The sequence below is a fragment of the Monodon monoceros genome, unplaced genomic scaffold (genome assembly GCF_005190385.1).
Source record: "Monodon monoceros isolate NGI ecotype Baffin Bay Population unplaced genomic scaffold, NGI_Narwhal_1 Super_Scaffold_7, whole genome shotgun sequence".
In the NCBI taxonomy this organism is placed as follows: Eukaryota; Metazoa; Chordata; class Mammalia; order Artiodactyla; family Monodontidae; genus Monodon; species Monodon monoceros.
Genome location: NW_021703784.1, coordinates 101,318,809 through 101,330,031, shown reverse-complemented (window position 1 = coordinate 101,330,031; position 11,223 = coordinate 101,318,809). Strand labels below are relative to the sequence as shown.

The window sequence follows — 11,223 nt, the reverse complement described above, 5'->3', positions numbered from 1 at the left end:
GGCCATTACAGAGTATTGAGCAGAGTTCCCTGTGCTATACAGCAGGTCCTTATTAGTTATCTATTTTATATATAGTAGTGTGTATATGTCAATCCCAATCACCCAGTTTATCCCCCTCCCTTTCCCCCTTGGTAACCCTAAGTTTGTTTTCTATATCTGTGACTCTATTTCTGTTTTGTCAATAAGTTCATTTGTACCATTTTTTTTTTAGTGAGTTACTTAATTTTTTAAAGTGTTTTTTTGTTTGTTTGTTTTTCATCTTTTTGGCCACGCCACACGGCTTGCGGGATCTTAGTGAAACCGGGCATTGAACCCGGGCCCTCGGCAGTGAAAACACTGAGTCCTGACCACTGGACTGCCAGGGAATTCCCCATGTTCCCTGTAGATATTCTTGACTTGGTAATTAACTGCTTTAAACATGAAAACGTATAGTTGTTTTAAAGTCAGTAACTGACCCCTCTGATATACGCACTGTGTGTATCTGTTTTGCTAGTTCCTGGCCGTATTGTCTTGCTTCTTTGTGTGTCTGGTTATCTTTGACTGTGTCCTGCTCAATGCCTGTGACACGTTATTTATGGAAGCTCCTTGAGGCCTAAGATGGATATGCCCTCATCCAGAGAGGTTTTCAGTTAGTCCTGCCGGGCATGAGAGGAGACTACAAAAGTCCTGATATTCATCTCATCCCAGGCTAAATACACAGCAACTCTTTACCCGGTTACTAAAGTCAGAGACACAAGACTCCTCTTTTCTTTGCCCCCCTCTAAACACATTAGCAAATCATGTTAGTTCTGTCTCCAAAGTATCCCCAATCCAGTGACTTACCCCCATCTGTGCCTGGTGAAAGCTCTCATCTCCTCTTGCCTGGACCACGGCAGGAGCCCAGCTGGTCTCTCGGCTTCCACTCCTGCCTCTACTAATCCTTTCTCCACACACTGTCAGAGGGATGGCTTAAACATGTGAATTAAATCATGTCATTCCCCTGCTTAAATCTCCTCAATCAATTCCTATTGCATGTGAAATAATATCTAAGTTTCTTATTGTGGTGTAAGGCCCTGAGTAATCTTTTCCCTCCTCTCCAACCACTATTCCTCTCGCTGGCCTTGATCCAGCCACACTGATTTCCTTGCTAGTCCTTAAACAGGTCAAAGCCTTTCCCATTTAAATACCTCTACTCTTGCTTTCCTTTGGCCTGGAACATTCTTACTCCTGTTCCTCGTCTTTGATATCTTAGCTCAATGTTACCTTCTAGGAAAGGGCTTCCTGTCACCCCACTCTACGTTAGGACCCTCTGAACCAGAGCTGTGGTTCTCTACCGTAGCAGCCTGGCTCTGTCCCTTACTGCACATTCTGTATGCTCCTTTGAGACTTTACTTACTTTTTGTTACATCTCCCCACAACTAGAATGTAAGCCCTGAGAGCCCAGAGATCTTGTCTGTCTTGTTCACTGCTGCATCCCCAGCACCCAGAAAAGTTCCTGGCACATGTAGTTATTGTGAATATTTCCCACATAAAAAAAATAAGGCTGCAGAGCCAGCCCTTGGGGTCAGTCTTTATGACCCCAAAACTTGTGCTCTTTCTCCTACATTCTGCTCCCAGGGCAGAGTCTGGAATCCGTGGGAAGGGAACTGGCTGAGGGTCAGATCTGGCTTCTGCAGCGACTCTGGTAGTGCCATCGGACAAGTCCTTTCCTCCCCGCTGGCCTCCGTTTATCCACCGGTGCTAAGGTATGATGCTCTGAGCCACAGGGACCTTGCCAGTGAGGGGAACAGAAGCAGATCCCTCTCTGTCCAGCAGGTAGAGCCATCGGCTCTTTTGAACTTGGCTGCCAGGATCTCTCATTCTGAATGTTGAGATGCCTTCTCATCAAAACGCACACTCTACTATCACCTACCGCCACCACCAAACACCAGTGAGGTGTTCATTTTTTTGCTCACATTTAAAAATTTTTTAAATGTTCATTTATTTAGTTTTACTTGTTAAAGAAACTTTTTATTTCAGAATATATTTAGATTTACAGAAATGTTATGAAAATACTAGTTTCCATATACTCCACACCTATTATTTCCCCTATTATTAACATCATACACTTATATGGCACATTGGTCACATTAATGAACAAATATCGATACATTATTATTAACTAAAGTCCACACTTTATTCAGGTTTCCTTAGTTTTTTATTTTATTTTATTTTTTTGGCCATGCCAGGGATCTTAGTTTCCAGACCAGGGATCGAGCCCGTGCCCCCTGCAGTGGAAGAACAGAGTCCTAACCACCGGAGGGCCAGGGAATTCCTGGGTTCCTTTCGTTTTTAACCTATGTCTATTTTCTGTTTCAGGATCCTATCTAGAACACGTTACATTTCGTCATCATGTTTCCTTAGGCTCCTCTTGGCTGTCACAGCTTCTCAGACTTTCCTTGTTTTTGATGACCACCAGGGAGGTTTTAGGTTTTTTTTTTTTCAGTTGATGAACAGTTTTACTAGAAAATGAACAATTTTTCCCAGTTTTTGAGACATAATTGACATATAACACTGTATAAGTTTAAGGTATATGACATAATGATTCGATATGTGTATATATTTCAAAGTGATTGCCACAGTAAGTTTAGTTAACATACCAGGGGTGGTTTGTAGATGGGACTCCAACATGTGTCTTGAACTTATGGTCACTTAAGGTTCAAAGCTGAAAGATACAATGCTTGGCCCTCTGGGGAACTTAGGCACAAAATTCTTGTGGTAGAAATTGGTAACTTCCTACTCAGGTCCTTATTAGGCTGACCTTCAGAAGTGGTCCTCTCGATAAAATGTTTCTAGTGTGCCTGCCGTGTGTTTGGCCCTGTGATCAGCACCAGTGGGGGGTGGAGCTGAGACAGGGTCCTTTTGGGGCTCCCAGTCCAGTTCGTTTGTTCAAGTTGGAGAATAGACGCACAGGAAGGCAGAAGGTAACACTGCACCTTCCTGTTTCACCCAAGGATGTATCCAAGGTGGAAAAAAGGTGACAGGTCCCTGGAATGCCTTCCCATAGGACCTCTGAAGGGCATGGCCTCAGAACTGGAGGATTTGGAATGAGAGGAGGTTTAGGGAATTCTCAGTGTTGTGCTCTCAGCTCCTGGAATCCAGCCCCCGTATTTCAGTGGGCTGGGGTGGGGGAGACTGGGGCCTGGAGTTTCCTTCCCCACCTTGAGAAAGAAACTTGTAAGCCTTTGTGGTCACCATTGCTTTCCAATTCAGTGTAATAACTTAAGTCCTTTCTGTGCTCCTCAGCTTATAAGAGGCCCCATCAAGTCCTAGCAGCATCTTTGGGAGGTCAGGGCCGTTTCTTTCAGCCCCATTTTACCTGTGAAGAAACTGAGGCTCACGTCCTACTCGACAGATAGTCAGTGGAGGTGGAATTTGAATCCAGGTCTTTCTGGCTCCTAATTTTCATTTCTGCCCCCACCATATCCTGTGGCTTTTGGCCCTCAAGCTTAGAGGAAGACAGTGTTTTGGGAAACTTTTCCTCTTGAGCCACTAAGTTATATTCTGCTAAGAAGTTTGGGGTCTGCTCTAGTGTGCGGACTGGGAGGGGAGGAGGCCCCTGCTCCAGCCCAAGCCTGCCCTTCTTGGGGAATCTGGCGGAGGAGACAGGCCAGGGCCTGGATTTAGATGACGTGGGTGTATTGCCCACCTGTGGCTCTCACTAACTGTGGGGGTAAAAAAATCACTTTTTACTTGTGATCCTCAGTTTCTCCATCAATGAAATGGTGCTTATACACCTGTCCAGAGGCTTTATTGCAGTGACTAAGTGATATAAAATTGTTTGTCAGCTGAAAGCCCCATTCAGGGATAAAAGAGGTGGTTATCATTTCCAGTGAGAGATCCAGGACCCTAAATCCAGGGAAGCTGCTTGCCTGTAGGGCCAGGCTGAAGAAAGAAACTCCAAACTCCAAACTCATGTCCAGGAAAATGCCAAGCTGAATCCCCTACCCATCCCCAGACACTTCTGCTCCCTCCCACACTGGAAGCACTGCAAGCCCGGAGCAGAGAGGAGACTCCAGTACCCTTTAGCATTGGATGCCAAAGCATCTTGACGCCAAGACGTAGCATCTGTTTCAGCTCCAAACTCTCAGCTTCTAGAACAGGGTGGGCCACACACAGAACACTCAGGTGTTGAGTGAATGAATGAATGAGTGCATGAGTGAATGAAGAAATGCCAGGGCTGTCAGCAGGTCCAGAGTTTACCTCCTAACCTCCAGGCTCCCGTTGGGACCTCTCAACCTTCTCAGGTCACCACCCTTCCCTTTTCACAGAAGTGCATGACACCAGGTGTACCAAAAAGGCAAACTGGACTTTATTATAAAGTTGGCTACAAAGTCACCGCAGCACCACGAGGTGACCACCTGGGTAGTCCCAGGCAGTTGGGCAGCCGGGTGAGTCCCGCACCAGGTACACGCACTCGTGCAAGCACACGTGTGACGGCGGCAGGTCTGCCTTCCTCCATCGGAAAGGAACGTAGCGTCTCTTCGCGCCCCCCACCCCAGGCGCGGGGCGCAAAAGTCACAAGAAGGGCCGCCAGGGCGGCAGAGTCCATCGGAATTGAAATCCCGTTACTGGTGTGTAGAGAATTCTACGTGGGTGTCAAGAGCCCCTCAGGGCACAGGCTGGCCCAGGTGGGCACTGCCTTTCCCCCACCAAGGCCCAGGGGTGGCTTGGCCCCCAGGAGTGGAGAACTGGCCCAGGCCCATGGGGCAGCGCGGGGCGGGGGAAGTGAGACTCCCCCATTCTCCGCTTGAAATCCCATTCAAGGAAACTCACTACGAGTGAATACAGATTGAAATGGAAACTGGGATTGCTTGATGTCTCTAAATTTTAAAAAGAAGCTCCCCTCCCTTGCCCTCCCACCTCCCCCCCCCCCAAATCCTGCAGGGCCTGGGGAATCGGATCTATCCCCCTCTGGCCCCCAGAATCCCCCCAACAATCCCGGGGGGGTGGAGAGCGGCTCCATGTCTTGATGACAATATGCCATACTTGACGACGTTAAGTCACAGACTTATTCAAAACGTTGGTTCCCCTCCACTTCCATCTGCAGAGAGAGAGAGAGAGAGAGAGACAACAGTCAGTTAGGCCTATTAGGAAAGATAGGCTGAGGATGTGGTGCACTGTTGGCACATAGTATGGGCTTCCAGTACGCTGGTCCAATGACTGAATGGTCACCAGAGGCTCAGAAGATACGGGAGTAGTTTGGATGAATGAAGTGAAATTATGTCTGTGGTTTTGGAAAGGATGGAGCCATAGCAGGGACACTCTGTCGGGGCCAGGGGCTGAGTCCCACTCTCTTTCCCAAACTCCTGTAAACTCTCAATCTGTATTCCCTTTGGGGGACAAAGAATACTGAGATAGAGCTCTAATCCCTCTTCCATCAGTTTGTTGAATAACCTCAGGGGAGTTTCTTTAACTTCGGGATCTTGATTGTCTTCATCTGTAAAATGGGTTGGGGATGGCTGATCTAGGTCCCTCGTAGAGTTAAGAAGCACAAACCATTACCCAAGATTCTCTTGCGTCTTATCCCACACCCCTAATCTCTGCCCCCCAGGCCTACTTGTCCAGAACTTCCATATTGTTTTCATTAGTTCTTATCCGAACCGCTATCCTACGCCGCAGGTGATCTTATCCTATTAGTGAAACCGAGGAACAGAGAGGGCAGTTTACTCATCTAACTCCACCCAGCATCTCACTGGCAGGAGAGGAACTTGAGTTCTTGAACATTTTGGCTCAACTCACCTTCATGGAAGCTGTCTTGAACTTGGCTCTGGAGTTGATGCAACTCATCAGTAAACCCATCGTAGGGGAATGCTGAGACACCTGTCTCAAAGGCGGTTTCGTATGTGGCCAGGTCCTCCAGGAAGCTGCTATCTTCTGGGGACAGGTTGTTGCGAGGTGATGGGGCCCCTCCTGGGACTGCTGCCTCAGGATCCTCTGAACTCCATTCCCCATTGGGGTCTGGGGTAGAGAGATCCATGAAGATGTCTTCCACGGGCGTCTCTTCCAGGAATATATCAGGGTCAGTCAGGAAATCCAGGTCCTGGCATTTCCAGGGTTTCAGGTCCAGGCTGAGCACAGGGGGGCCAGCTCCTGCCAGGGAAAGGTTAGGGTCCAGGGGCTCCAGCCCGCCAAGTGGCTCTAGCCCACCCGTGCCAGCCTCTGCTGAGAAGGGCCTGTCCATGCCCTGAGCCAACTGGCTGATCTGCTGGATGAGACGGTCTATCTCATTCTGCTCCTTCTCCGAATAGTGGAAGAAGCTCTGCTTGACTGGAGAGGCCTCAGGTGTAAGCAGGCCTTCGGGCACCAGGGGGACATCCACAGAGAGGGGGCCCCGGAGCTGGGCTAGGGCCAGGAGTGTGCAGTCCCCATTACCAGGGCTGCTAGGACTTGGGGGCAACTTCTCATAGAGAAAACTGCATCCCTCCTGGGCGAAGTACGTCTTGGTGGGATTAGGGCTCAGTTGCTCTGGGAAAGTTTGGCTGGGGCTGTTCAGGTGTGCTTGGAATGCTGTGCTTGGAGAAGTCACCTGCTCGTGGGCAGGGCTGTTCAGAGGCTCTGGGAAGGTGGCAGTGCTGGGAAGCAGCTGATCTGGGAAAGTGGAGGTGCAAGGATCTTCATAGCTTCTGGCTGAGGTTTCAGTCAGTTGGCCTTGTAGTGGGCTAGTCAGTGGATCTGGGAAAGTTGCACTGCTGGGCGTCAATTGATCAGAGAAGGTCACAGTGCTCGGAGTCAGCTGTTCTTGGAGAGAGCTGGATGGAGTGGGCAAGTGGGTCTGGAAGGGCTCATGGAGGCTGAAGAGGAAGGCACAGCCTCCCGGCTGGCGGGGCGTGTACGGTGGGGTGCACACAAGATCCTTGCTCAGGTCTGCTTGAAGAGAAGGCTCAGGGCCAGATGGGAATGTCAGGTAACTGAAGCCAAGCTCTTTGGGGGGTCGGGGAAGCTCTTCTGGTGTTGAGACAGCACCCAGCTCAGGAGCACTGGGGAAATTGGTGCTTCGGGGAGGCCCCATGGTGAAGAGTGGATTAGGGCCAGAGCATTGCTCCTGTGAGAGGATGCTCTCCGGGAATGAGGGCAGCATGGTCGGGGTGCCCAGGACATAGGCTGCCTGGGTTTCTTCAGAGTTTAACTGCTGGCGGAGGCTCCAGGCTTCCGTGTCACTGGAGAGGAGAGAAGAGGCAGCCGGTAAGGGTGTGGTGTCCATTCCCAGAGAAGTTCTCTGATTTGTATCTCCTCCATGTCCACCTCAGCTGCCTCCCAGGCCCCTGGCTTGCAGCTCACCTGATTGGGTAGTTATTGGCAGTAATGGGACCCTCCGGACCTTCTGAATATAAAAGGCAATAAATCCACGCCCAGCCTCCAGGCTTGGCCAGCAGTCTCACCACCATCTCTGCTTGAATATCTCCACTCTCAGCCACTGAGGAGAAAGAAGAGATGCAGAGTTAGGACACCCATCAGACAGCACCACCTATTCTCCCCACTCTCTGACCTCTCCACTGAATTGGGGTATTCATGACATCCTCTTTTCTGACTACCTTAACCTGCACCATTCAACTCCCCACTTTGACCTCACCACTCAGAGTCCCCCAGTTCTGATTCTATTCTCACCTTGACTCCTTACCCTAGTGTTCACCCTATAGCATCCAAAGCTGTTAGCCTCTGATATCTCCCCGACATCAGTCTTGATCACAGCCCTTCTTGGTCAGGTTTCCCATGCCCTTTCCCAACTCCCTGTCTTGTCCTCAGCCTCTCTGGACACTCACACAGGCGGTAGTGTTGAGCAGAAGCGTGGCCCAAGTCCTCAGGGTGCAGCAGTCCATACCATGATTTACAGAGCAGTTCACTGCGCTCAAAGCCCAGGTAGATTAGGACACTGGGAAAGGTGGAAAGGATGAGGTCAGCTTTCTGTTTTCCCTGCTTGATACCCAGGCATCTCACTCCCTCCCAGGTCTTCTGCACCCTTAGATCCCATCCTCCCTGTCCCTGACTCCAGAATCTAGGGTCCCCTCACCTCTGACCTGCCTTTTCCCTGGGGTCTGAACACTCTGGGCTTACCTCTCTGAGATGTCCAGCAGGGCCAGGTCCTTAGCGTGATGGCTCTGGAACATGGCCAAGAAAAGTGAGGCAGGGCCAGGACCAGGGCCAGGGCCAGGGCCAGGGCGGGGTCTTGTCTCCAGTGGAGCACAGAAAGCTGTGAACACAGGATTTCCTGCCCAGTAGGCCCCAGGTGGGTGAGCGTGGAATCGGCCTCGAATAAGCACCAGTTTGTTGCCTGCACTCTGGCGCCTGAGGGACTTGGAGGTGTTGAAGCGACAGCGGAAGAGGCGATCTAGGTGAGTGAAGAGAAAAACTGGTAAGAGAGTGAATGGCTGAGAGAGATGGCAAATGGGAAGGAGCAGGGCAGCAGGAGGCATATTGGATTGAGGCAAGGAGAAAGGAGTTCTCACCATTATCCAGAGCAGAGGGCAGGGTGAGTTGCTGGCGCACAGTTAGGTGGTCAGCTGGGTCAATGATGTCGTAGATACTGTCACCCTGGGCAACCAGGTCCACCTGGAGAAAGGTAAAGGAGAGATGACCATTAATGAAGGCAGCAAGAGCCAATCCTTGGCACATAGCATGTTGTAGGCTATAACTTCCTCCCCTGTAATTCCCAGATTCTCAAAAGTGGAAAACTCATTGTGTTCCCATCCGTGCTGCAGTCCAAGCTGAAAGGATCCTCAGCACTCACCATGGAGTGGCCCAGGTGCTCGCTCACACTCTCAGAGAGATATAGCAGCTTCCCCTCCGCCGTGAACACAAGCAGGAATCCAGGTAGTGCTGCCACTATGTCTTCAAGCTCTTGAGCTGAGAGGAGCCCTGTGGGGCCCGCCAGAGGAGTGCCTGCAGAGTGAGAAGACAGGGTGGGTCAGGAGTAAGACTGGGAAGCAAAGAAGAAGTGAGAAAGACATGGACCGGGTTTCAGAAAATTCTGAGGAATTTCTCATGGACCTGCTTCTGCACACACCTGTTGACCTGCTGCCCGCAGCTCTTGCCCGGGGAACCTGTTGCTGGATCTCTCCAGCCAGCGAGCCCTTCGACTTCTAAGTCGGGGCTGGGGCTTTGGCGGGTCTGTGTTTCAGGACCACGGACAGCGCTCCAAAGCCGACCGAGCGTTCAGCACCGCGGGCAGTGCCTTGCAACCCGGTGGTGCTGTCAGCACCGCGGGCAGCGCTCCACCGGCTGCAGAAGAGCCCTTCCAGTATCGTGAACAGCATCTGTGCTTCCCCAGGCTTTGGCGGCTCCGTCCCTGTAACTTCCCGGGCTTCCCTTCGCTGGCTCCCCGGAGCGCCTCTACGCTGGTAGGGACTGGGGCCATTCTGTCCTGGCTCTCCTCCTCCCATAAGTCTGGCACCAGGGACACTATCCAGGCTCTCTAATCCTCATTCAGAACTAAGGTGAGGTTTGGACAGAACTCAGGAGGAAAAGTGGGAATTCCTGAGTTCTCCTAGTTCCTTCTCACCCCAGCTCGCTGACACGCTGCCCTAGACCTGCGGCAGTCCCAGTGGGTTCCCTCTGCTTCACTCTCCCCGGCGCGCGCCAGCTCGTGTCTCCGCCCCAGTTTGCTCACCTCCAGCGAAGAAGACGCCCTTGCGAGTGTAGATGCAGGCAAGACTCATAATGTGCAGGTAGGACAGCCGGACCTTGTCCGCTTCGGCCAGCGGCAGCAGCTCCTTGAGGTTCCGGATCTCAGCGTTGATCTGGTCGCGGCGCGCCTTGGAGGCGCCCTTGGTGGAGCGATACATGACTAGCGGCTGCGGAGCTCCAGCTCGGGCGCTCCGAACACCTGCGTTCCTGTCCCGACGCACCGGTGGCTTCCTCCTTGCTTCCCCGTCTCTCGCTCAGGCTCTTTCTCTCTCTGTCTCCTCTCCTGGGCTCCGCTCGGCTGCGCTGCCCCCCTCGCCTGCCTTGTTCCGCCTTATATAGCTCCTGTCAGGCGTGGGGGGCTCGCTTTAGAGAAAGGGGGGGCGGGAGGCTGGGCTAAGCAAGCTGCAGCGGGAGCTGCTGGCTGGGGTTGGGGGGGCGCGCTCCTCCTCCCTCCCAGGCTTCCGACGTCATCCCATGACGTAGAACAAGAGCGGGAGGGGTGCCGGGGGGAGGGGGAGAACGCAGGCTGCGGAGGGGGCCGCTGCTGGCGGCAGCTGCGCCGAGAGGCAGGCGCTGCTTTAGGAAGGCCTGAAAGGGGGTGCAGGGACCCAGGTATCCTAATGTATTCAGCTGAGGGAAGGGACAGGGTAAGGGTTGGGGCGGTCTGAAGCCCCTGGCAGGAGAGTCTGTAGAGGGGCTCGCTCTGACAATGATTTTTCTGAAGAGATAAGGGAAATGGGAGGAGTAGGGTCGTACACAAATCCCCCCTCTCTATTTGCCAAAGGTCAAGTTCGTCTGGGGCGGGGCGATGGGGGTGGGGAGAAGGACCTTCCTTGGCCTCTGTGGGATAGGTCACAGCTGGGGTTTCTCTCTAGGGATTACTCAATCCGGGATTCCCTTAGTCACTTTCAAAGAACAAGTCTCCTCCTCCCCCCTTTCCAAAGCCGGGCCTTGCTGATTTAGCAGGGGGAGGCCGGTGGGGCTCTAAGTCCCTAGGATGGGTGGGAAAAGGGTCCTGAGGGAGAGGAACCAGCTGAATCTGGCCTTGGTTCTACTTTCCCACAGCCAAGAATAGGAACACCTGCACCAACGCCGCAGTCGGCAGTGACTCTTCGTTTCTCTGTCAACTAATTAACCTCAGCCACTGACGGGGGAAACAGAGGCAGGGTCCCAGGGCCTGGTGAGGATCTGGGTCTACACCAAGGTATCCTTTTCCCCATTGCCAGCCCCCAGAGCCAGCGGCTCCCCCCGCCACCACCCCCATATCCCTCACCCCCCCCGCTCGAGTGCAAGCCTCGTCTCCCCGCGGGCCGGGGGCGGGGGCGGGGCCGGGGGAATCCCAGCTCCATATTAGGACAGGAATCCTCCGGCGGCTGCTGCGGCGGCGGCAGCGGCGGGCGGGGCCTGGCTGCCTCCGCCACGCTCCGGAGGGCTCCCCCCTGCCTCCAGCGGGGAGGATGGGGACGCAGAAGAGAAGCGAGGGGGCCGTGCTGGACCCTCTGCACGATCCAGGCACCTACCAGAGACCCCTTAACTCCGTTGGGCCGTCCACACTCCCCTCCAACCCCCTCCCCGTCATCG

The 11,223-nt window shown here is 52.8% G+C and overlaps 1 protein-coding gene across 1 annotated transcript; it reads right to left on the bottom strand.

Moving 5' to 3' along the window:
* Positions 1-4,308: 4,308 nt before the first annotated feature.
* Positions 4,309-9,982, bottom strand: NPAS4 (neuronal PAS domain protein 4). Its single transcript, XM_029208764.1, has 8 exons — positions 9,626-9,982; positions 8,747-8,898; positions 8,466-8,568; positions 8,074-8,347; positions 7,782-7,891; positions 7,300-7,435; positions 5,761-7,178; positions 4,309-5,062 (listed from the first exon to the last, which is right to left on the bottom strand). The coding sequence occupies exons 1-8, from the start codon at positions 9,798-9,800 to the stop codon at positions 5,034-5,036; spliced, it is 2,397 nt and encodes a 798-aa protein (XP_029064597.1). The 5' UTR covers positions 9,801-9,982; the 3' UTR covers positions 4,309-5,033.
* Between the last annotated feature and the right edge of the window lie 1,241 nt (positions 9,983-11,223).